At 37.4% G+C, this 26,007-nt stretch overlaps 1 protein-coding gene across 1 annotated transcript; it reads left to right on the plus strand.

Moving 5' to 3' along the window:
• The first annotated feature begins 2,134 nt into the window (after positions 1–2,134).
• On the plus strand, positions 2,135–25,809 carry G2E3 (G2/M-phase specific E3 ubiquitin protein ligase). Its single transcript, XM_051621853.1, has 16 exons — positions 2,135–2,430; positions 4,974–5,025; positions 6,036–6,133; positions 8,078–8,179; positions 8,777–8,901; positions 10,603–10,768; positions 11,505–11,611; positions 12,134–12,250; positions 13,456–13,580; positions 13,678–13,810; positions 14,474–14,599; positions 15,749–16,059; positions 16,737–16,918; positions 17,070–17,242; positions 20,090–20,289; positions 21,498–25,809. The coding sequence occupies exons 2-16, from the start codon at positions 4,989–4,991 to the stop codon at positions 21,728–21,730; spliced, it is 2,235 nt and encodes a 744-aa protein (XP_051477813.1). The 5' UTR covers positions 2,135–2,430; positions 4,974–4,988; the 3' UTR covers positions 21,731–25,809.
• Positions 25,810–26,007: the final 198 nt, after the last annotated feature.

Below are 26,007 nucleotides of genomic sequence, written 5' to 3' on the forward strand. Positions count from 1 at the left end.
TTCAGCCTGGAGAAGAGAAGGCTCTGGGGAGACCCAGTAGCGGCTTTCCAGTACATGAAAGGGGCCTACAGGAAAGAACTAAAATATTGTCAAGGTCCCTTCCAACCCAAATGATTCTATGATTCTATGAAATATTGGCATAGATTACAAAAGATGACGGTAGTATAATAATAATAACATCCTTACTTTATTCAGAGGACCAATACTTGGGACATTTATCCAGACTGTGAAAGACTGGGGATTAAACCCTGACTCTCAAGAGAACAGCAAAGATCATCATTCCCACTGGCAGCATGACACTTCCTTGTATATATTAGAATAGCCAGAGAGGGTACAGGCAAGAATTATACTCTACACTTCTTGAAAATGTAGATTCAAATCCACATAGGATCATGGAATGTACTCTGGATTTTTCATACAGTGAGTAGGTGCCCAGTTATTGAATAAAATGGGACACCCAGCATGCTGAAGCACGGAATTTGTTAAAAATATGTATGTATGTATGTACGTACGTATTTATAGTAAACAAATAACTACCTATCTATACCTTTTCCCTCATATCACATCCAGAGACACCCTTCTTTTTCAGAAGCACATAGTGTAAGGATATGTGGAACAATACTTTTTTTCTGAGGATATCTAATTAACACCTTTTTAACATACAAGACTTGGACAATGGACAAGTAGGTCCCAGATGCACAAACCCAGAAGATAACTGAGACAATACCAAAGACCAGAAATCTCAGGCCACTGATGGGACATTGGAGGAACCACTCAAAGGTCTAGGGAGATTCAACTGGAACTTCCTGATAGATAAGGGAGAAAACTTGCAGGAAAAACATGTGGGATATTTTAAAGCACTTGCATGATTGTGCAAAATGCATGATGGGATTCTTAGGGGAAAAGGCAAAGGTGGAGAACAGATGGGATGAAGGTACATTGAGGATGACTGAGCACAAGAAAACGGAGAGGCAGTGGGACAACAGGGACCAGTTGTGTGTAAACAAGCTGCTGGTTGCCACACTTGCCTAGCCAGGTCCTGACCTCGCTCCCAAGTAAGGTCTCTGTTCTGTGTGTGCTGTTAACGAACTTCAAACCAGGGTGGCTAGCCAACAAACAGGTAAGTGGTCTGGGACCTAGCTACTGGAGAGAGCTTGAGTCTGGGTGTCAGGTACTGCAAAGACTCATTTTGTACTGGGGATGCCTGGTCAGCCTTCCCACCAAAGCTGAACATCAGGACGAGCCTGACTGTACCAGGGAAGGAAGAAGAGCGTGCTTACATCCCAAAGCCCAGTGGACGGAGCTTCCCTTTGATGCAGTCCACCCCTACAGTTGTCTTCAGATGGCAAAATGTCTGCAAAAAGACATCAAATACACAACTTTAGTCAAGAAACTCCATTCTACTGTAGCAACTGTCATCGTGTCCAAGTGGGCTACCCATCAGCTATGGGAAAAAATGCCAGGCCAGCACTGTAGCTTTAAAGTGGGATAACTAAGGCCCCTTGAGAATAAGCTGTGAAAGACGGCATTTACATCAAGCGAATTTCTCAGGGGAAACAAAAGAAAACAAAAACGTATTGTTCCCTTAGGTAAGTACTCCAAAAACAGGCTTTCCGCAGGAGTCTGCAAGGGCTGAGCTTAAACAGGTTGTGAAGGCCCGTACCTCGTCAGGACAGAGGTTACTGACAGGACAGCCCCGGCTGCCGACACGCTCCCCCCGGGCCGCAGCCGCTTGCAGGGGCTTCCTCCCGGGCGGCGGCGCCTCTCTCCCCGGGGCCCCAGAAGCCGAGCAGCCCCGCACAACACCCACACTGGGATGCCCGCGGGGCGTGTGCGGGACGGCGGCCCCGGCCAGCGCCACGGGCCCCGGGCAGCCCCGCGGCCTCGCCCCGCGCCGCTCCCGGCCCGGCCCGGCCCGGCGGGACGGCGCCCCGCGCCGCCGCGCCCCGCCGCGCAGCCGGCCCTTCCGGCCAGGTACCGGCCTCCAGGACGGCACGTCTGCCCCCGCTGAGCCGGCCTGCTCGGTGACGGTAGCCGAGCGCCGATGCAACGGATGGCGGGTGCGGGCGCTTCCGGAGCGGCGGCGGATGTTGGGGTTTGAATCGTCTGTCGGTTAGCGCGGGTGGCTGCGCGGCGGGGCGGCCGCCGGAGCGCGGTGCTGGCGGGCGGGCCTGGCGTGAGTAGCGCCTCAAGCGGGCTGAGGCTTTGCCCCGCTGCCCCCAGCCTCGGGGTTGGCTGAGCCTGGCGCTAAGGAGGCGAGGAGAGGCTGGGGGAGGGAGGATGCTGAGCCGCTGAGGGAGAAGTTGAAGCTGCCCGTGGCAGAGGAGTGGGAGTCGCTGCTTCTCCGAGAGGGGAGCTGAGCGAGGAAGCAACGTCCAAGAGCTTCTCAGCCTGCGAGCCTGGCTCACGCCCCTTGTCTAGGAGCAGGAGGTAATAACCGTCTATTATTAACAATATCAGAGTAAACCTTCTGTCTTCCTCCCGCTTCTGGGAGGAAAAGTAGCGGGAGGTGAGCAGCGTCCCGCGGAGACCGGCCCAGCGCGGCCGCGGGACGGGCCCTGGCTGGGGGGCCCGTCCCACAGAAGCTGCCGCGGCCGTTGCTCCACTTGCAGTGACGCCGGTCGAGTGCCGTGGTCGAACCCCTGTGAGGCTCGGACAATAAATGGCCACCCGAGTCTTAACCGTTTGGGATTCCTCGACATCGGGCGGGAGTCCCGCTCTCGCCGGCTGCTGGTTGCTGAGGGATGGGCGTCTTTCGGGACACGGCGTCGTGTTATGCCCTGCGAGATGACCTGGAATCCTTGCCATGTGTAGATGCAGGAACTAATGGGATCTGGGAGGGTTCCGTGAAGCTTTTGTTCGTGTACGAGGGAAAACGTGTGCTTGAAACCTTCGCTCTTGAGTTTGTTTTGCTTTGCTTTTTCCCCATCCTCTAGTTAAAAACCATTAAAATGTCCGATGTCCTGGAGCAGTAAAGATTTCTAGTACTTAGAAAAACCTAAGTATCTACTCTGAGGATTTTCTTACCCTATTTAGGCGAATTAGATACATTTTATTTATACTTAAGGTTTTGTAAGCACTGGGTGATAATATGTTCCTGTGACTGATACGGAGTTGCTTTGTTCCTGTAGAAAGCTGTGTAGGACTTATTCATGGAGCCTCAACGGTTGTTCTTGCATGTCTTTTAACTGGCAAATTTGGACTCTGGGTTCATTTCCCTGAAATAATTTGATAAAAGTAGAAGGAGTTGGGGAAGCAAAGAGAGGTTTTATTATTTTTTTTCTGTTTTGCTAGAGCTAGGGAAAGGTAGGAAGGTGCTTTTCTTCTTTCCAGATATGTGCTTTCTCCGCGTGGTATGACTTTTTAACAACACACGGGAGTGAAAATCTGGTCTTCTCTTCTTATGTATAGATTGTTTCTTTGTTGCATTACCCTAGTAGGTTTAGGACTGTGAAACTGGCAATGACCGTAATTGAGAAATCCCGAGGAGAAGGCAATGTGTGAGAGCTGTGTGCTTGTCTTTTCTTCCCTTCTACCTGATAAAGTACCTTTAGTTTTTTTGTAATTTAGCAAGAGAGAAGTGTGTTCCTGGCAAAACTGGAACCTGGAACTAATCCTTTTATCTAAATATGGTTGCAGTGTGTGTTCATTAAGAGTCTCTTGACCTAATTTGCTTGGGGCGTTATTTGTTTTCCTTTGAGACCATTTTCTGGCGAAGGTCTTTTTTGTACAGCTACTCCATTTGCCTTTTAACAGACTGCAGTGGTGTAGAAGTGGTGTAATCCCGAGACTTCTGCCTTCTCCTTTTTTTTTTTTTTATTTCTCAATACAACTACTTTCCTAAAACTCTAGTAAAATGGTTGCAGTACTTTCTTTGCAGTAGTGGATTAGCCTAAGGTTTGTTCCTGAAGCCTGTACCTGGCAGTCATCTAAACTTCCAATAGCTCAGTCTGTCAGGCTTCTAGTTTGGTCTTGCAGAACTTATGTAATATTTTCTTCAGCTTCCCAAGAGAAGGCAAGTCAAAGATCTACAGATATATTCCTATAAGGCTGCTACATTGACCTAGAGAAAGAGTAATCATCTTAGTGCTGAGGTGAAGAACCATGTATCTATTTTTTTCCAGGGTGGGCTAGGATGCATGGTGGAGCACACAGTAAAGGCTAGCTTCAGGTATATTCATGGTAATGTATCTTGGGGGTCTAATTTTTAGGGATGTGATGTTTGAAAGAAATTCAGGTTAGGTCAATGACTCTAAATAAATTCCTCTCCACTTCAGAATGTATAATACATAGTTCTAAACGGTGTAAATTCCCCTGTATGCATGTACCAGTTTTGGATTCCTCAGCTATGTTGTGTTTCGTTGTTTGGGGGTTTTTTTGTTGAGGTTTTTTGTTGGCCTTTTTTTTTTTTTTTTTTTTTTTAAATCTTTGATCACTATTTCTTTGACTAAGCCAGGATACAGCATTTTTTCCAAACAACAGAGACTGTCTTCATAGTTACATCACTATCCTACCAGTTATTTTTTTCTTCAAAGTTCTTCATGGTAATACTATCTTTAATGCAGCAGGAGTCACTGCCACTTCCTTAGGTGTCCTTGAATTGTTATTTTTGATGTTTAAAATAACTACAAACTCTTCTGTAAAAATAGGTCTATACATAACTAGCTGTTGCATTAGGCTTTTTAATATTTTCTTTTGGAAATAAAATATCTTGTTTGATAGTTTGGGGCAATTGCTAAAAGTTGCTGCATGTTTCATTGGTCTGGTAATATTTTTTTCTGAAAATTGGCATCCTTCTTTTCAAATCTCTCTCTCACAATAACAGTTGAATTATATTCTTTTGTTCTTGATCCCATTTTTACTTTACTAAGCTTTGGGGTTTTATTCAATTTAAAATAAAATTTGTAAGTGGTATATAATGGTCATCTTAATGCACAAGTTGTATTTAACACTTTGCTTCTTTTTCATGACAGACAGAAGAACTCAGGATGAGTAAAAAAAAGAATGTTGACATTCAAAATCCATGTAAGTAAAGTTTTAATTAAATACTTATAGAAATATTTAATCTGAATATACAAAACCAATTATAACTTATGTATTATTTGGGCTCAAAGAACAGATGACTTCTCTGTAATCAGATTTTCAGAACTACTTGTCTCAGGGAATGAAAAGAAAAAACTTCCTTGGATTTGTTTGGTGGAATTGGATTGTTTAAAAATACTCTTTCTGCATATGTTTTTAAAAAGTAACCTTGGAAATTCAGCTGCCAAATCACACACAGCTATGTTTGAGGTGTTCAAGACTTTATTAGGCTGAAGGCCTACCTCTATTGTGTCACTACTATGACTGTCCATGATGTCAGGATATTGAAAATGTATATCTATTGAGAATTGAAGGGAAGATATTCAATATCTGCGGAAGTATGTCAATGGGCTAGAAACTGCAGAAGTAGGGAATCCTCGAGGTTCTAGTAGACTCCAGTGCTGTCTTAAAACCCTGAAAGTTTTTAAACTTTCATATGTTGGCATATGTTTCAAATGCGCTAATAGCATATGACTTGATACAATCAGGATGCCATTCATAGGCTTTTCACAAAGGTTATCCCATAGGTATACAAAGAAACAGTTTGATTGCTTCATAGTTTGTAATATGGCAGTGTCTTTATGTACAATACTAGAAACCATTAGATAACATTTTACACGCACCTGGACATTTTTGGCCATTTGACAATTATCTTTGGATGTTTTGGGAAGAACGTTTCAGTTGGGAGCACAATATGCTTCAGAATGTAGCTTGGTGATAGCTTTCTGAATCACCAGGCAGGTGGAACTGGTGAAGTATTTTCTTTTTAGGAACTAGAAAGTAACAAATAGTACCCTGTTCTGAATTCACATTAAGGAGACAGAGTATCTACTGTCCTTCATTCAGTTATCTACTTCAAAATGTGATAAAAAGAATTAAGTTACTGCTTTACAGCTGATGCATAGTAATTCCAGTACATTCACTGTGGTTATAAACATTATTCTATATTTTAGGCTGTGTTCTCTGTGCACGGACAGATGACTGCCCTGAAAAGTATGGAGAAAAAAGAACCTATGTTGAGTACAAGCTCACTGTTCATTACTACTGTTTGGTAAGTATGTAGCATTGATCTTAGAGCTTGTCTGTTTTAACTAAAAAAAAAAAAAGGTAAATGCAACATGTATTAAATAGTAAAAACCTGTCCAAACAGTTGCTACAACGGTTTTGTTGCCATAAAGATTGAACTGTCTTGTACTTGTTAGGTGCAGCAGATAATATAAATAAATCCCAACAAGCCTTTGTTCAGAGCTAAATTCGGTTCACAACCCATTTAAATGCATCACTTAGTTTTCCCAACCTATCATAGCAATGAAGATACATGTTAAGGGACAGGGAAGAGATTGCACCTACATATTCACTTCTATAAGAGAAGTGTAGTTTCAAAACTTGGAATGTGAAAATTCCACCCCTTGTGGAAAAAGTAGAGAAAAGTTGTCTTTTTTTCCCTCATTTCTTATTAGTTCTTGTTTGGCTGTGAGTTATTCTCTGACATTACATAAGACATTGCAACACCTAAGAAATACTCCTACATTTTAGTTTAGTAATATGTACCCTGCTGGTCATATATAAAATTATCTACAGTATCACTATTCATTAATAGTTTATAATTTGAACAAAGTTATGGATAAAAACTACAGTTGAGTATCTTTTGTTATCACACTTAACGTTTTCTTACATTCATGTTCTTAAAGGTATGCTTTAACTACCTTTCAAACTGTACATTTTGAAGGTATTTAAAATAATATGACTATTTAAAAGAGCAGGGGTTGGTTTGTTTGTTTGTTAGTAAATACAGTTTGAAAGTTTTCCCCAAGTTAAACAACAAAACAAAACAGTCAAGAATATCAGGAACAATTTAGGGTGTTTGTTTTCTCAACTACTTCCTTTAAAGATTGTGTTTATTGCAGGTGATTAATAGGTTGGATATTGAGTCTTTTAAAGACTAAGCTGGAGATTTTCTGAAGTTGTATTGATATTTTTTAATTTTATTTTTTTTTTCAAATTTAAAGCAGCTGGAAGTAAATTTAGGTCTGTTTGTGATAATTTTTTCTCATACATAATGCCATATGAAATGATAGGGAAAAGTTCTTTCCTGATGGGGCAAAATAGCCTGAGCATTTTATCATTTATAAGGTATTTTACTGTGATGAGCTTCCTGCAGTCAGTCATCTTCTAGGTTTTAGACCCTGCTTCCTTTTAAAAACACAGACAAACAAAACCCTCTGATTTTACTTAAATATAGTAAATACGTAAGAAAAGAGTTCTTCTAGAAGGAGGCCAATTAGTGGTGCAGTTTCACGTTTTGAAAAAAATATATTCTTAATTGCTTTTGGTATCAATGTTTACTTTTTTTGACTAAAATACTGATCAAACTGTAATTAGAAAACAGCGCTGTGTTGAAATTATAAAATTAGTACTATAAAATGAGATTGTAAAGAATATAGGTGGCATCAAATTTTGAAACTATTTAGTTATTTTAATTTTGTGATGTAAATGCCTTACTAAGTAACTTTATGTTATCATGAGGCTTTTTGACTTGCCTGGTTACTTGATTCTGTTTTTATTTAATTCCATAAAGTGAATTACTTTTCCTCTTAGGTTGCACTTCAGTACAGATACTTCCTACTGTGCTTCATTAACTTCACAGCACAATTGTCATTCACCTTAACTAAACTAATTTAATTTTATTTCCTCTGAAGCTTCATGAGCTCAAAGTGATGGTTTGATAATTAACTGAATAGTCTGTATAATTAAAAAGGAAGGTAAAATACAGCATCTTGGGCTCTACAGTGCTAATAAGGCTTTGATGTTATGAAATACTTATTTTCATGTTACTGGTTACTATTTTCTGGATGTTTTGGATCAGATTTTTCATGATTAAAATATTTGCACACAAACTTTGTTAGGCTAAACTTCTCCCTTGACAAATTTAGTGTAGGTAATTTTTAATCTTTAGGTAGGTGAGTGTTTTAAAATACTTAATTTGTTTTCGTAGTTGATGTCAAGTGGCATATGGCAGAGAGGGGAAGAAGATGAAGGTGTATATGGATTCTTAATCAAAGATATTATAAAAGAAGTAAAGAGAGCTTCCAGACTGGTAAGAATAAAGTCATTGGTATTTACAAGGAAGAAAAAAAACAACAGACTTTCAAGTGCATTTAGTATGGCCTGTAGGGATTTTTGGTTTCTTTCTCCAATGGGCAGTGTGTTGAGCCCATTCAAGCATCTGAATTTTACATTTAAGTAACAAGTATATTAGGTTTGTGGAAGCCACAGGGGACAATAAAATCTGCAGAAGTTTACTAGTATTTTTATTTCCTGAGTATGATGCAGATAAATTAATAAGAGCAAATGACACATGCATAGTACCTCGTGATACTATGCTGAGCCTCAACCTGACATTATGTAGTTTTATAAGTGCAACTAAACTGTAGATACTGGTAAAGTAGCTTGTATTTTAGCTTGCGTGTCAGAAGTCAACATGCATATAAAATAATACGTCATCAAAGTCTGTGCAATATCTATGTATCTTTACTCTGAAATAGAAGTAAGACATGGTAGTCTTGTCACTTACAGTCTATTGGCTGATAATATTCTTATGCATCTTGCAATTTTTCTACTGGTTTAATTCCTGTAATTTTGCTTGGACTTACAAAGTTAATATTCTTTTATTTCTAAAACAAATTATTTCTAGAAATGTAATATCTGTAAGAAAAAGGGTGCTTCAATTGGATGTGTAGCTCCCAAATGCAAAAGAAGTTACCATTTTCCTTGTGGGATACAAAAGGAATGTATTTTCCAGTTTATGGAAGACTTCAGGTAAGTTCTGAGGTTTTCTTGTTGGTTTTTTTTTCATTATATTTATACAGGATGTGATTTGTTTTTTCCTGATTTGTTATTGGACGGACTGTTCATTATAAATTATCTAAGAAAAAAGTATTCTGATTTGTGGAAAACACAAACACCAAGCAGTTATTGGTTACCTAGTACCTATAAACTAAATTCTCAGCACTTATAAAGATACAATTTAATGCTTCTACAAGTAGTTAAATTGTCCACAAATCCTAAACTCTGAAACAGGCTTCAAAATAGTTGGTTCTGTTTTATTGTCTACCTCCTATGCCTTTGTTGAAATGGCAGTGGTTTGGCTGTCTATCGATCTTGACAGTCAAAACATCTTGTATGACATTCCACTGTGTTTCAAAGCACAACACTTCTAGATTTGCTTATTAGAGATGGACTGTAGGAGAAATGAGCTTAATAGCAAATGTCTAAAAAAAAGGAAGTTTTATTTTTGTTTACTATCATCTGTCCAGCATCTTAGCTGTCATCAAAATACTCCTGAGTGCATTCAATAACAGCTGTATTCTGCCCACTGTAAGCGGAGTTTGAAGGATGGGTGAAGTCTGGCAGACACACTAACTCCTTAAATAAACAGCTCCTATTAAGTCAAGCACATGTAAAAGTAATGCATTTTTTAAAGGCTTCTTTCTAGACCTGCATTTATGAGCTGTTTTATTTCTTCGAAAGAGTGCTAAATTATCAAGTTTATCACACCACCTAGACTTTGCAGAATGAATATGCAAACCCAAAATTGTTTCTTTAAGGTCATGGTAATGCTAAAATATAGGAAGAACTTGAGGTTCTGAGGACAGGAAATGCGTTATTTGGACTAAAAGAAGTTTTGAAAGAAAGGAGGTATACAATCTGTGTAATTTACGGAGCATCAGCTGGCAACACACTTCTTGCTTCTATTGACTTGGTCTGTTAGATATACATAACTTGTTTACATGTGTGTTATGGTTTAACCCTAATAGGCAGCAGAGCCCCACACAGCCACTTGCTTGCTATCTGCAGTGGGATAGGGAGAGAATCAGAAGGGTAAAAGAGAAAATTAATGGGTTGAGATAACACGCAGTTCAATAGGTAAAGCAACAGTTGCATGCACAAACAAAGCAAAATAAGGAATTCATTTAATGCTTCCCATCAGCAGGCAGATGTTCAGCTATTTCCAGAAAAGCAGGACTCAATAATTTGTAACACTTAGTTGGGAAGACAAATGTCATAGCTTCAAATGTCTCCCTATCCTCCTTTCCTCCAGTTTTATTGCTGACCTTGATGTCATGGTGTGGAATATCTCTGTGGTCAGTTGGGGTCAGCTGTCCCAGATGTGTCCTCTCCCAATTTCTTGTGTACCCCCAGCCTGCTCGCTGTTGGGGCAGTGTGAGAAACAGAAAAGGCCTTGACTCTCTATAAGCATTGCTCAGAAATAACTAAAGTATCCGTGCATTATCAGCACTGTTGATACAAATCCAAAACATAGCACCACACAAACTACTTTGAAGAAAATTAACTCCATCCCAGCCAAACCAGTGCGAGTCTGCCTTTTTAGCTAGTTCCACAGCATTTGTTCATGAAAAAACAGATGTAATAAGGAATTCATTTTGCTATCTTCAGATTTTATAAGGAAGGTTCTTAAAATGTTGTTTTCATACGGGAACCTTAATTTATTATTTTTAGATCATACTGTTGGGAACATAAACCTGTTCAAAACTTTCCAAATAAAGAATCTGGAGGAACTTCACAGTGTACAATATGCCTGGATTTGGTTGAACAACTTCCAGTGTACAATGTATTGAAAAGTCCTTGCTGTAAAAACGCTTGGTTTCATCGACAATGCATACAGGTAACACAAGTTCTCCCTTTCTTTTTCCCAGAGATCACATATCTTTTGTGTTTAAAAATAACAGAACAGTTGCTGAAAATTGTGTAAACAATGCTTAGGGTTAATGTAGGCAGTAGATACAGAAGTATGCTAAGTTTGAAGGGCAATGCTAAAATTGTGTTTTGGAGACAAGACTGGTGTCTTAGGATAATTTTTTTTTTTCACTATTAATTTCCCACAGCCCCGTGCCCCCTCCACCATGTTTCTGCAGGTGTGATAACCTGATGCTTTTAGTTGTTTTTAGGAACTGAAGTCCAGCCTAGGTAGTTGCTTTCTACCAAGTCATTATGTGCAGCATCTAAATGCTGTAAATGTCATTGATCCATCATTAGTTGTTTTTGCCTGTGTCCAGAGCTAGGAAAAGTCAAGTTCTTTTTGTAAACACTTTCTAGATTTGGAGAGGTTGACTAAAAATGATTGTGCTTTTTATTTTTTTCTTTTCTTTCCATGAACCTTATTCCAGCATGTGAACTCTTGTCCTTTAAAGGAAGAGAAAATGCTCACCGCTTGCTCCAATGTCAAGTGACACCAAGATTGATGTCAGTGTTAATATCCATGTCAGAACATATCTATTAATGTCAAAATATCCATTAATGTAATGGTTATAGATACTAAGGCATTAGTTATTGGCAACCTAAGGATGGTAGTAATTCAATAATTGGTTTGTTTTTTGTTGTGTTTTTTTTTCTTGACACAGTATCAAGCTTTGAGTGCTGGGATATTTTTCTTTAGGTGCACAGTATGTAATAACAAGGACAAATTTCAGAAAGAAATGTTGAGAATGGGCATACACATTCCAGAAAAGTAAGTAATTTTGTAAATAATCACTTTTCTATAAAGCCGTTCATAGGGTGTTATAGCATTTTTTTATTTAGACTACAGAACTGTGAAACCTCAGTTCTACCATCAATGGTATAATCGTTTGGTTTGGTAAGGAGTAGCTTCTTTCCTTGTAGCTGTTCTGAGTTACTTTTTGTGGGACCATTTTCAGTAGTCAGCTTGAGTAGACTGCCAAAACAAATAAACATGTCTGCTGTGAGAGGGAAAACGCAATAATATGAAACAGCAAACATGCATAGAGGTCATGTGAAAAATAAGAAATACTTTAATCAAAGTAACTGTGCACAAGAAAAACTCTGTGTATTTTATAGTATTATTTTGGTTCCTAGATGTTCTTTCACCTCTCACTTGTCTAGCTGTTGCTTAGAATGTTACATGATTGAAATACCTTCATGTGGTTATTACATGCATATTTTCCAAAGACTGAGTAACCCATCTAAACAACTGGAAACAGTTGTAGTAACAGATCTTTTGCCTTGTTTATAGGGATGCATCTTGGGAACTTGAAGAGAATGCCTATCAAGACCTACTTCAATGTTATCAACACTGTGACATTAAAAGATGTCGTTGCAAGAAAGGAAGAGACTATAATGAACCTGATAGGTATGCAGTTTTGCAGGAAGGTGTGACCTAGGATGGAGTCAGTCTTTGGTGGTTTTTAATTTTTGTACTTAAATGCTTTAATACTTTTCAGCATCAGGTTTTAATGCCTAGTCAAAATTCCATGTCCAAATAAAATGTTTGTTTTACCCACTGTAATAATAATATTTCAATACTAATTTTCTCTAATCAGGTTGTAAAAGCCAAGAGAACCAACTCAATCAATTACCAGTTATCTTGTCCTTATTCTCACTTGATACAGAGTTGAAGTAGAGTTTGTATGTCCACATAACACATAGAATAGCATGTACCTAAACTAGTGTTCTGTGTCAGTCAAAGCTTAATTCAACAACTTCATAAATCTTAGAATACTTATTACCTTTACATGAAGTTCATTAAAGTAGCAGACTTAGCTAAAAAGTAACTATCTGTGTACAATCGATATAGCTCCAAGTTATCCTTCTGCATGCAAATGGCAGCTAGAATATTGCTGACAGCTTAATGAGAGGCTTGGGTGATCATGTGAAAGGCTTTATTCTGCTCTACCACTTGCTTAATTTTTATTTACAAGTTCATTATCTTAATGCATTCTTGTTTTATTTGTGTGCTTCTGAAATGGGTATCTTTCATTGGCATGGGCATACTCAGAGTTGTTGGAGCCTCTACTTTTAAGACTTGTTTCTGTGGTACTCTTGTAGCTTACTGCCCGTAGACATTAACTTTTGCTTTTTGAACAGATTTGACCAAATATTACTTGGTTCATTCATGGTGAGTGTGTACTTCAGGATTTACTTTGCCTTTAAGAGTTGTACTATAGGCTTCTAGGAAAAATCAGATATGCTTCTTCAAAAAATTTAATGTTTGTAAAAGCTGAATGGTGTGTACTGATAAAATATAGAGGATGTTGCTGCCTGACAACATGAGAAGAAAATACTGGCTGCAAGTTCTTGACTTCAAGGAGGGGACCACACTAGCTTGGTCTCTCTCAGTACAAGGTACTGGAACATGGATAGCTTTATTTTTTCACTTGTTGCAGCCAGGAATTGTGAGTATAGCTCATCTGAAGAAAACTCCCCTCCAGTCCTACCAGATTGATAAAATTGTGCTTTGTTAGTTTAGTGTCTGGTTTACACCTGCTGTTGAATATTCTGTCTTTTAACTAGTGTCATTATTCTGTCTAATTCTAAATACCTAATTTTTAATGTTAGTAAATGGGAAATAAAGCGTTGTCAGTCTTGTGGATCCCGTGGAACTCATTTGGCCTGTTCGTATATGAAGTCATGGGAGCAAAACTGGGAGTGCATGGAATGCAGAAGTATCTTTGCAAAATCAGGTAATGTTATGGATGTGACTTTTTAAAATGGTAAACTTTAATACTATGTATTTTACAGCTAGCAAATCCACTAAATCAATATAATTTAATCATACAGGCAACTATAGCAAACAGAAAAAGCGTTCTTTGGCTACCTGTGAAAAGACAGATGGAACACCTTGTTTGCTGGAAGAGCCATCTCCAAAGCGCCATCGGAAGTCTCCTGGATCTCAACGCAGTGTTCTTCTCCAGTGTGTAATTTTCTGTTTTCAAGCAGAAACTGATTATAACGTAAAGTAGTATTTAAACCTGAGGAGGTGAAGGCTTATTTTGTAGGAGACGCTTCTTACACTGAATTGCAAATTGGGTAAAATTTGAGTAAAGTTTAGTGACTGAAGTTTTCTAAGCTGTGAACTCTGAAGATTTGTTATAGTTACATTTGGTGGCATGTAAAGCAGTTTTTATTTTGATAAAATTAGATACTCATAAAAGGAATATTAACAATTTAGGGATAACTTCAAGTGTATAAAAGGCAAAACTTCAAGCTAAGGTTGCTTGTCAGTATTTTTTAATGTTAGTAGTGCTCTAGACATCTGATTTATAAACATCTTTGTATAAGTAATGTTTCCTCTACTGTAATAAAAACGTCACAAGTCTGTAGAAACTGATATTCTTACTTTTTACTTTATACTATCAGTCAGGACTAAAAACAGATCTGAAAGCTACCACATAATAAAATACTGGATTATTATTTTTTTAAATTGTGTTTAAGGCACTGATGGACTTAATGTAAATGATCATACAAAGAGATTCAGTACTGAAATGAGGGGCAAATTATATTGCCACTTTCAAATAAGAAGGGTTTATGCATTCTTCAATTGTATCTCTTCTTAAAATACTGGTTTGGCTTACAGATCATCAAAGATAATGTGCCAGAACACCTTGTCACCCTGCTCACCCATAGAACTTCCAGCATCCAACAGAGTGACGATGTCTTTACCTCCACTGATGTCAAGCAGGAACTTGTCCCTGAGGAAAAAGTACTTTCTTCTATTTTTCTTACATTGAAGAGTAATCTAGCATATGGATTTACACCATATTTCCTACAGAACATGGTGTGTGTCTGTATAAATAGTGGCTATATATATGTTTGCGTGCATGTGTATAGTCACTGGAAAAGTTGAATGACTACACTGAAGAGCTAAAGTCATAGCTTTCTGAAAGCTTCTTCTGTTTCTAAATGCTTGAGGAGGGGGGGAGGCAGTGAGGAGAGAAGAATTATACCTGTTGAGAATTTTTAAGTTAGGTAGTGAGAGGATCAAAACTCAGAAACACCTATTTGTCCTTACCAAAGTGTGGCTAGTCATACTTAAAAGTGAACAAAAAGAATCAAAGAATCCTGATTATTTTCTACAAATCAGACATGTCCTGAATTTTCAATGGTTTTGCATTTATACCATAGAAATAGTTTGTGATTGTGCTAAAATCAGTGGTAAAATAACATTTTAATATAGAAGATTAAGTTTAAGGATACAAAAATTATTTTGTCTTGTTGTAGTTTATGAATCCAACCTGTTATATGTGCTAAAAATTCTGATGAGGGAGTTGGTTACTTCTAGTAGGTAGAGTATTGAAATAATTTTCATTGCAAGTTGCAAAAGAAAGGGGTCTTATTTAGACTCGTGTCTTACTTATTTACATGACAACTGCAATGTTTCCCTCTACTCAAATGTATTTTTTATTATAGTGTCAAGTTTTAAATATTAGTGAATAGTTGACAGGGTATGCTAATCTAGTTGCAGAACATATATTTCATACAAACATAGTAAGCTCTTCAATTTCTCACTTGTTTCATATTGTTCAAATGTAGAACAAAGGTGTGAGAATCGTTTAGCACTATGTTTGTGTTACTGAATTAAGAAAATAACTTCATCTTATGCTAAGTTAATTATTTCAACCTCCTTTTTTTTTACTCCTTAGAGGTACTTTAAAATTTGCCACTACAGAGTTAAAATTTGAAGGATCTACAACAAATATTTTACTGATACAATTTTGGCAATACCTAAATTATTCCACCAAAGTATTTAAGAAGGTGCTTTTCTTAATAGATTTTTACGATGTTTCCTGTATAACTGTTACTAATCATGAATCACAGATTTCATCTGAAAATATGTGCAATTTTCTTGTAGGCATTTAAGACAGCAAATAAGGGAAGTTTCTAATATACTGAAGGAATTAAAGCTACAAGTTAATAAAAAAACTACAACGCTTAACATCAATGCAAACAATATCTGGAATAGTTCTTTAAAAGGATTTAGACAACGCAGCTTCAGTCCTACAAACACCATCAAAATAAAGTTCACCAACTGCCAAAATAGATCAAAGACAGATATTTCTGCTGCATCAAAACACCATTTCTTCCAATTATTAATGCTTCACCTTCAGAATTCTTCACTGTTTGAGGGCTCTTCTGCAAAGAACTTGTCCTTTGATTTTCAAGGTAATTAAAGGCTTTGTTTAAAAATACATTAAGAACTCTGCAACTTAAAAGGCTTTGAAATCTTCAGCCACTGTGGTTGTCAGTTCTCAGTTATAGTCCTGAGGAACAGAAATTGCTTTTTGAATTTCTTTGTTTTTCAATTCTAAAAGGGAGTGGGCTGTTGAGTTGTAATAACAAAAATCAGTTGTCATCAACTTTTCCAACTAAACCAAGGAAAAAACACAGCATGTAGTTGCAGTTGGTACTTTTAAATGTATGTATTTGTTCTCTACAGGTGAATTGCATTCTTCCTCACTTTCTCTGATACTCATTTTCCTTTCCTCAAATTTCTAGAACATTATTTCTGTCAGCATGCTTCCTAAAGACCCAAACTTAGCTTATTTAAATTCTTACGCTTCAGAGTTAAATGTGCATTGGTACAAAGTGGAAAAGGAAGTGACTTCTCTTCCCAAACCTTGATAGTGGCTGAGAAGTTGGAGTATAATTATATGGTACTCCTATGTAAAATATACCAGTCTTACTGTTTCAACCAGCAGGAGACAACCACCCTCATTTGTCACATCTCCTGAAGTAAGAAGGAACTGCATTATGAGATTTTTCTACAAAAAAAAAAAAAAAAGAGTAGCACAAATTAGTTTTATGCATATATAGTAATTTATTTTTATTTTCATTTGCAGCTGTAAAAGAGAATCTTTATTTTGAAGCTGGTAAAATGATTGCAGTTTCTCTGGTTCATGGGGGCCCATCTCCTGGTTTCTTTTCCAAAACACTGTTCAATTGTCTTGTCTATGGTCCAGAGAATGTGAAGCCAGCTTTGGAAGATGTTGCTGATGTTGATGTAGCACAAACAATAAAAATGGTAAATAGAACAAAACTTATTCAGTACTGTATTTGGACTAATAAAGAAGGGCTTATTGACTATAATTTTAGTTCAGAGTTAAAAAGCTTACTCATATGTGTATACACACGCATGTAGTAAATAAATTCCTGACTTTTATCTTCCAATACAGATAAAATACGCAAATAGTCTGTCCAGCCTAGAGTCTACAATATACAACTGCCATGAATTCCTTGCTGCTGCTGGATGTTTAAGACCTATAACAGCTTTGTGTGATAAGAATATGCTGGTGAATGACATACTGATCCATCATGTAATCAAGAGAGTTAAATTACCTCTGGAAAGGTTTGTTTTCTAAAACTAACTTACATGTTCTTACTTATTCTCCATTTAAACCAATGAAATGTACTGTGATTTTCAGTGGATTAAATAGCAACTGTTAACTAGGTAGTTAAACTGAAAGATTGAAATAATGACTCCTTGATTGCATTCCTCTTTCAACCTTATGAAGAGTGCAGATTCACAGTTCTAAACTATAGAGCGACAAAGACCTTTGCACTAAAAAATTGATTTAGCTTATGTTAATTTTTAATTCAGAATTTTTCAAATTTAGAATCTTTACATTTTAGAACTGTTAAACTTGTTTAGAACTTGAGTGAGTTTTCCAGAGTTCTAATTAGGAAGTTTTTGTGTGCTATTAAGAAGGCAATAATATGCACAAGTGTAAGTTGGCCTGCTTAAAATGTAAGCCCTTACACTGGTGTTTCCATGAGGTAGTGATGACTTCAAATAGGTGGGAAAGTTGCAGCCACTTACTCCCTTTTCATTAGTCTCTTACAATATTTCCTATTTGTCTTCTTATCTTAAAGGGATTGGATGCTAATAGATGCTGTAGTTAGATTTATAATAAACGCATTTAGGATGTTATCTTTGCCAAATTTGCATTAACTGAATCTTCTGTGAAAAACATAATTTTGAATGTGAGGATTTTTTAACAAATTTGAGAGAGAGTATTCTTTCAGTGAAGACCCTCTTTGGCACATTTCACCAACCATAGAGTCATCAGGGCTGGAAGGGACCTCTGAAGATCATCTAGTCCAACCTTCCTACTAGAGCAGGATCACCTATAGCAGATCACACAGGAACATGTCCACATGGGTTTTGAATGTCTCCAGAGGAGGAGACTCCACAACCTCTTTGGGCAGCCTGTTGCAGTGCTCTGTTACTCTCCCAGTGAAGAAGTTTTTTCCTCCTGTTTAGCTTGAACCTCTTATGCTCCACCTTGTGCCCCTTGTCCCTTGTTCTGTTATTGGACACTGTGGAAAAGAGAGTGGACCCATCCTCCTGGCATCTGCCCTTTAGATATTTACAAGCATTTATGAGATCCCCCCTCAGTCTCCTCTTCTCCAGGCTAAACAGATTCAGCTCTCAGCCTTTCCTCATAGGGCAGATGCTCCATTCCTCTAATTATTTTTGTGGCCTTGCACTGGACTCTTTCTAGTAGTTCCTTATCCTTTATGAATTGGGGAGCACAGAAAGGGATGCAGTTCTCCAGATGTGGCCTCATCAGGGCAGAGTAGAGGGGGAGGATAACCTCCTCTGACCTACTGGCTACTCTCTTCTTAATGCACCCCAGGATGCCATTGGCCTTCTTAGCCACATGGGCACATTGTTGGCTCATGGTCAGCCTGTTGTCCACCAGGACCCTGAGGTCCTTCTCCCCAGAGCTGCTCTCCAGCAGGTCAGCCCTCAGCCAGTACTGATACATGGGGTTGTTCTCCCCAGATGCAGCACTTTACATTTGGCCTTGTTGAATTTTATTAGGTTCTCCCTGCCCAACTCTCTAGTCTGTCCAAGTCATGCTGAATGGCAGCACAGCCTTCCAGTGAGTCTGCCACCCCTCCCCATTTTGTATCATCCGTGAACTTGCTGAGTACATTCTATCCCTTTGTTCAGGTTATTGATGAATATATTGAACAGGGCTGGACCCAGCACCAACCCCTGCCCCACTTACCACAACTCTCTGAGCTCTGTCTGTCATCAATTCCCAATCCACCTCACTGCCCTATGCACAGTTCTCGAGTTTGGCTGTGAGGATGCTGTGGGAGATGGTGTCGAAAGCCTTGCTGAAATTAAGGTAGACCACCTCCACTGCTGTCTCCTCATGTATTCTTCCAGTTTTGCTATTGTAGAAGTCTATCGGATTAGTCAAGCATGACTTTCCCTTGGTGAATTCATGCTGCCTGCTCCTGATGACCCTCGTTTCCTCAACATGCTTTGAGATGACACCAAGAACCAGCTGCTCCATCACCTTTTCAGGTGTGGAGGTGAGGCTGACCCATCTGTAGTTTCCCAGGTCCTCTTTCTTGCCATTTATGAAGACTGGAGTGCCACTGGCTTTCCTCCAGTCCTCAGGCACCTCTCCTGTTCTCCAGGACTTTTGAAAGATGGAGATTGGCCTAGCAATTACTTGAGCCAGCTCCCTCAGGTGCATCCCATCAGGGCCCATGGATTTGCTGATGTCCCATTTACTTAGTTGGTCTCTAACCCGGTCCTCTTCAGCCAAGAAGAGTCTTCCTTTAGCCTGTCTTCCTCTGTGATCTTGAAAGTCTGGGACCCCCGAGGGTCAGCTTGAGCAGTAAAGACTGAGGCAAAGAAGGCATTCAGTAACTGCCTTCTCTATACCTTCTGTCACCAGGGCACACCCTTCATTCAGCAGCGGGCCCACATAGCAAGAAATAAACAATGTATGTTGTATTTTAAAACTAGGAAGTTAAAAAGTGACAGATAATAAGGAGACTTTTAAGGTAAAATTGTGATTATTTTTTTTTTGCATTTTTGGAAATGGGCTTAAAAATTGCAATGGCAAGTAGATTGCACCTGAGCCTTCTCTTACATAAAAATTAAACTATGTGAAGTACCAAGAAATAAAGTTAATTTCTGCATATCACTCGTATATCTCTCATCTGTCAAGAAAGCTTAGATTGTTAAAATGAGAATTAAATAGATTTTTTTTAAAGATTAAAATGAAATGGGATTACTATGTACACCTTGTTGACAAGACTTGGAGATTGCAGATGGGGAAACTTCATTATGTCCAGTCTTGTGTTATAAAATGCAGAGTACAATTAGTTACATACTGGTTTTCTGATACATGTTTGCTTTTTTGTGTGGTTTTTTTTCTCCTCCTAGTTTTAGGCAAGGTTTAGAAACTCTTGGTGTGTTGGAGAAAATGCAAATGCATCCAGATGTGTTCTCCCATGTATTGTGCCACAAACCTGAAAGACTTTCAGCAGAAACTGTTTGTGATCTCTTTACAATCCATTCCTCATCAGATGTAAATAAAGGTGAAGGTGCTGATTTTTGGATGGGTTATTTGCAAGATGTGGAAAGTGAGTATTTATTATTTTTTTTCCCCATGCCTGTTTAGGAACTCATAGGAGTTTAAAAAAACCAAAAAAAAACAGAAAAAACAAGCAAACAAAACCAAAACACAAACTAACAAAAACCAAATCACCATGAGTAGTACAGAAGAATCCCTTAATCCCATTTCTTCAGCTTTGTGGTGAATTAATTAAATGGTGTGTCTCAAAACTGCTTAAAAACCGTGGTCTCTTCTTGCAGAATAGAGTTTTGGTTGTGTCACGGTTTGACTCAGGATCAACAATTAAACCGATGACAACAATGCTCTTGATCCCCTCCCACTCCCACTCAAGTGGGGAAAGGAGAGAGAGCATGAGAGAGAATTTCCGGATTGAAAACTAAGCTAGACAGCTTTAATTAAATCCTAATGATAAAAGACAATATGTATAAATATATAGAAGTATGTGCAGGAAGGTGCAAAACACTTTTGCCTGAGCAACTCCCATGGCACTCTCCTGAGCTGTTAGCAGTTCCAAAATGTCCCAGAGAGAGTGGCAGAGCAGACAGGAGCTGAGGGGAGAGCTATGAGGGTCAGGAATGCACGGGCCTAGGGATCAATGGTGATGGATGGATGGATGGATGGATGGATGGATGGATGGATGGATGGATGGATGGATGGATGGAGTCCTCTCTGGACACTGGCCATGAATGGAACATAAGGGGAAGAAGAAGAAGGAAGGAGCTTGACTTCTGTGATCCCTGACTTTATACCGAGAGCTATGTAGATATTATGGAATGGAATACTCTTTTTTGGCCAGGTTTGCCAACTGTCTAGTCCGCTCCTCCCTATAGGAGGGTTGCTGATATGAGCAGAGCAAAGTGTCCCTGGTGTCTTGGCAGTACCTATAAACATTCCAGCATTATCAGTCCATTAGCTGGAAAACTTGCTGCTACTTAAAAGAGTGCTCACTGAAATAAAAAAAATAATCAGTAAAAAGAACATTGGCTTCATCCTGGCTCAAACCAGGACAGGTTGTTTTCACTTAAGATTTTTCAGAACTATCCCAAGTTTTTGTTGCTAAGTTTTTTCTTATTTGGCCATACAACTGCATAGTCATTCAGCATAATTTGGAGTTTCCTGATTTTTAGGGATTTTTTTTCCTCTAACACTTAACGTACAGGATAATGCTTTGTAGGTAATAAGCAATGAATGATACAACCTAATCATATCTTCTAGGTGGTGAGTCTCTGGTGACATTGGAGGATATTCTGCTCTTCACAACAGGTTCTTCTTCTATACCACCCATTGGTTTTGATCCCGAACCTACTGTTAAATTTTTGCATATAAGTTATCCCATTGGAAATAGACTCCTTAATTGCTTAGAGCTCCCTATAACAAAGACATACGAGAAGTTTAAAAAGAAAATGGAGTTCACCATCAGAAACACACTGAGACTTGAAAGAGAGTAAGTATTTTGCTACTAAACTGGATGTTGGAAATTTCCATTTTCTGCAGGATCATTGCTTGCAAATTGCTACTGTGTTTTTGGATAGCGTGCTCTTGGCCTTTCGCTGCTTCTTCCCCAAAGATATGCTAGAAGTAGTAATCTTGCAAAATGGAAAAAATTTTCAAATGAAAATACACTATCTGTTTAATCATCTTCCTGTTTGAAGTTGACCTTAAGTGTCAGCAATCTCTTGCATAAGTACTTTAAATGTCTACTTTTGCTGTAGACAGGTGTGAAAATTTACCAGCCTCTGTAACATTCTAGCTGTTTTGAACAGGTAAATATGTTGATTGTATTACATAATACAGTAACTTATTTATCAAAGTCAAATAGGGTACATTTTGAAGAGGACTGTCTCAAGTGAAACTGATGTAGTTCTTCAGTTGTTCCCTGTATATTTTTTTCAATAATTGTTTTTATATTTATGATTCATTTACATTTTGATGATTCATACAAACCTATGAAAGTTAAAATACTTGGAGTTTTATGGTCATTGTGGTTAGTGCATTAAAATACAATTAAGGTCTGGAGAAAACCTAGGCAAAATAATAAGATGCAAAGGAACAAAATCTGGTTGAACTTGAGTTTCTGTTATTAAACAAAATCTGTGACATTTGCACACATTTCTGCATTCTACTGCTATACATTAGTTTTTAATTATGTATATAGCCAAAATAGTAAAAACTAGAAATACATTTTGAATATGCAACAGTAAGTGGTCCTTCAAAATTAAATAGAGGAGTTAGACTTACTGAGAATGAAATGTTAAGATTTTGTTGCTCATCAGAATATATTACTTCATCTTCCATGGAAATCATTTTTGTAGGAATATTCACTAAAACTATTAAGTTAAAGGCAGATAAGTAGTGAAATTTCTACATGGTAACAATGTTACTAATGATAAAAATATGAAACTAAAAGGATATACAAGTACAGGTATTTTAAATGTAAGCAGGTGTCTCTTGAAATTACTGTTTCCCCCCCCATCAGTTTGATCACCTATACTATGTGCTAAACATAGATTGTGCTATAGATGTATATAGATTTATATATCTGTATATACCTAAACGTATCCACATTCTTCAAAATACTGAACGATAATCATAAATTTATAATCAATATAGCTTTTTTTTTAATTGAAAATACACGCAGGCTTGCTCTGTGTTTTACTGTTTTGGCAAGAAAGTACATCCACAATAAATTAGAAATGGACAGATGCTTCTAAAAAATAATAATGCAAACTAATCTGGCTTCAGGTTCTGATTTATGATTCATTGCAAGTATTCCTCTAATTAACAAATTGCATTACTAAATGCTAATTACATGGCAGTATATTGCAACTCAAGGACTGCAGAAGTGGTAGTCAAGACTTATTACATTGAGACCATGCTATGAAAGGTTAAAGACAGAGGCAGGTGCACAGGTATTTTGAAATCTTTCTTAAACTTCTACAGTTTCTCTTTCTTGATCTTGGGAGAGGTGCTAATCTTTTTTTTCATACAGACCTATTTCCGGCACTGGGTAACAAAAGCATGCATGTATGCCACTTTTTTTGATGTGTTGGGTTTTTTTATATTACAAAGTTTCTAAATTACTGCAAGACTCACTACTTTCAAACAGCTAAAACTATCTCATCTCGTCAAAGTCCTCTCATTAGAAATTTAAGAATATTTTAAATTAAGACAGGGCTAGTGGTGTTTTTCTGTTTCTGAGCTAAAAGCATATTAAAATCCCCCTTAAAATAAATGTACAAGCTCTTGCAAATATAATTTGACTTGTTTATATATTAAGCGTTTTCTCATTCTCTTCATTTTCTCCTACGATATTATTCCATGTTTGTCATCTTCACATAATTTTTGAATGTCATACTGCCAATAACTTCTTTATTTCCTTACCCTTCAGAATGATCTGTTACTATCAAAAGGAAGATTGTTGCAAATTTGTCTGCATAATAAGGATTCATGTTGTATGTTTATATTTTTAAAACATAGCAATTTGTCTCCTGCAGAGTATTATATTTTAAAAATAAGTAGTGTACCCAATATAGCATTCCTTTTTCTTGTTTAGTTAGAGTTAAATGTCTTCTGTAATACTATGTTCCATTTCTGTGTGGGAAGTACAGGAATTACAGAAATGGCAAGCAAAGTGTAGATAATTTTAAAGGACAAATCTTGGGGTTTTGGTACCAGCAATGGCGAGGGAAAGTGTTTATAACTTGGAACTAAATAAAACTGCTTTTTAAAACCTTCAATGGAGAAAGGAATAAGGTAACATGGATACAAAGTTTCAAAAAGCATTAGAGATAAAAATTGGGTTCACATCTTTTGCATATTAATTTTGAATTCAGCAGTTGATAAGTTGTAAATAAACGTAGAACTAACCTATTTGTCAGCTGTAAGAGAAATCTTCAAGTTTACTTTAAAACTGTATGCTATAAAATATTGCTTGAAAATATTTTTGCTTACACAGAATTTGTTCCCATTTTCTAATACTGATGTACACATTCAGGACGTGTCCTTTATTTTTTGTTTAATCAGCTTTATCTGGACATTCTAATATAATCCTTTATATATTCAAGTTGTGTTCCTAAATGCTACTGTGAAGAGGAACTTGCTCATTTATGTTCATTTATATAGGCCAATATTAAATTTTCTCTTAACCGTTCATTAAAATTCCATTGAATAAGCTGACTTGAACCCATCAAAATACAGAAAGATCTCTTTTGTCTAGAAACTGTAAGAGACATTTCTGTAGCTATAATGACCATCAGGTTTTTACTTTGCTATAGCAGGTCACTGAAGTGCAATATTATTGGGTAATTTTTGTTTTACATAAACTTTAATGTGAGGCACATCTGGAAATTACAGAAGTTGCTTACTTTCAGTATTTCTGTAACACAAGGAGAATAATTGCATATGTATTAGCTGTTGTCTATTAAGCATATTTTTATAGAAGTTGCATTTTTATTTTTTTTAAAAAAGATTTATCAGGGCCACAAGGGAGCTATTGCAGTCCTCTTTCTTTGACTGTGTTTGGGCAAAGGACTTCACTCTGCAGTTTGTGCACTGAACCCTAAGCTTCCATCTGGAATTAGAACATCAAATAAGCTATTTATTTTCTAGAGTGATAATTTTCTAGTAAAAAGCAATAGATTAGTATTAGTGGTTTTAGTATGGTCTCCTTAAAAATGCACATAGAATTTAAAACAAAACAAAACAAAAAACAACAAAACAAACAACCACAAGTATTTTAGATCTATGTTTGAAAAGCCAAGAGAAGAAATTTCTATTAATTGCTTTCACCCCTGCAAAGGATGCTTGCTAGAAAAAGCCATTATCATTTTCAGCTGGTTTGAGTGAAATCTAGTCAAAAGGAGAAGAAACTGGTACCAGTTTATACTTAGGGTCTAAATTGTGTGCTGCAGCTTTTCCTTTTCGCATTAACATGTTCAGTCTTGGGATTGGAAGACTTGAGGATTTTGAGAGGTATATTCAAAATGTAGAGCAGAGTATTAATCACTAATTCACACAGAGCTCATGTTCTTATTTTGAATGTGCAGTTTGAAAATAGTATCAAAACATTCTCATCCAAATAGGAAATGCAATTCTGGAGACTACAAAATACGCTTTTGAAGTTTATCTTGATATTCTGTATTATATGATAAGGCATTTAGGGTAAAGCATTTTCAAGCTCAAGCATTACTGTTCTTTAGGGAAGGTAATTGCTGGTTGAATAAAAAAAAATGCAAAGACTTCTGAAATGTGATAAGGATACAGAAAATCACCATGAAAATATTAAAGTTTGTAAAAAAACATTGCAACCCACTGATTTTGTATTGCATAAACAATGTTCTTTATAAAGTTATGGTAATAAGAGTATTACACAAGAAAGTATAGTTTTGTAAATAGTTTTAGCTCTAACATGAACTGCAGGAGCAGTGCCTGAAATGTTGTATCCTCAAGCAACAGCTGTAGTGTCAGTGTTGAAATTATCAGTAATTGCGGGAAATAACTGTCATGTATATGTTCAAAGTGCAATAAAAAAAATCTGTTGGATTAAATATGTAACTTTCTTCAATGTTTTAATTTTAATGATTCCAAACAAAGAGGAAGTTATGCAAAAACAGTAGGGGAGGCCTGTATGGATGAACAAGAGGCTCCTTGACAAGCTCAAGACATAAAAGGGAAACGTACAGAGGGCAGAAGCAAGGACAGGTAGCTTGGGAGGAATACAGAGAAA

This window comes from Apus apus, chromosome 5 (assembly GCF_020740795.1).
Source record: "Apus apus isolate bApuApu2 chromosome 5, bApuApu2.pri.cur, whole genome shotgun sequence".
NCBI lineage: Eukaryota > Metazoa > Chordata > Aves > Apodiformes > Apodidae > Apus > Apus apus.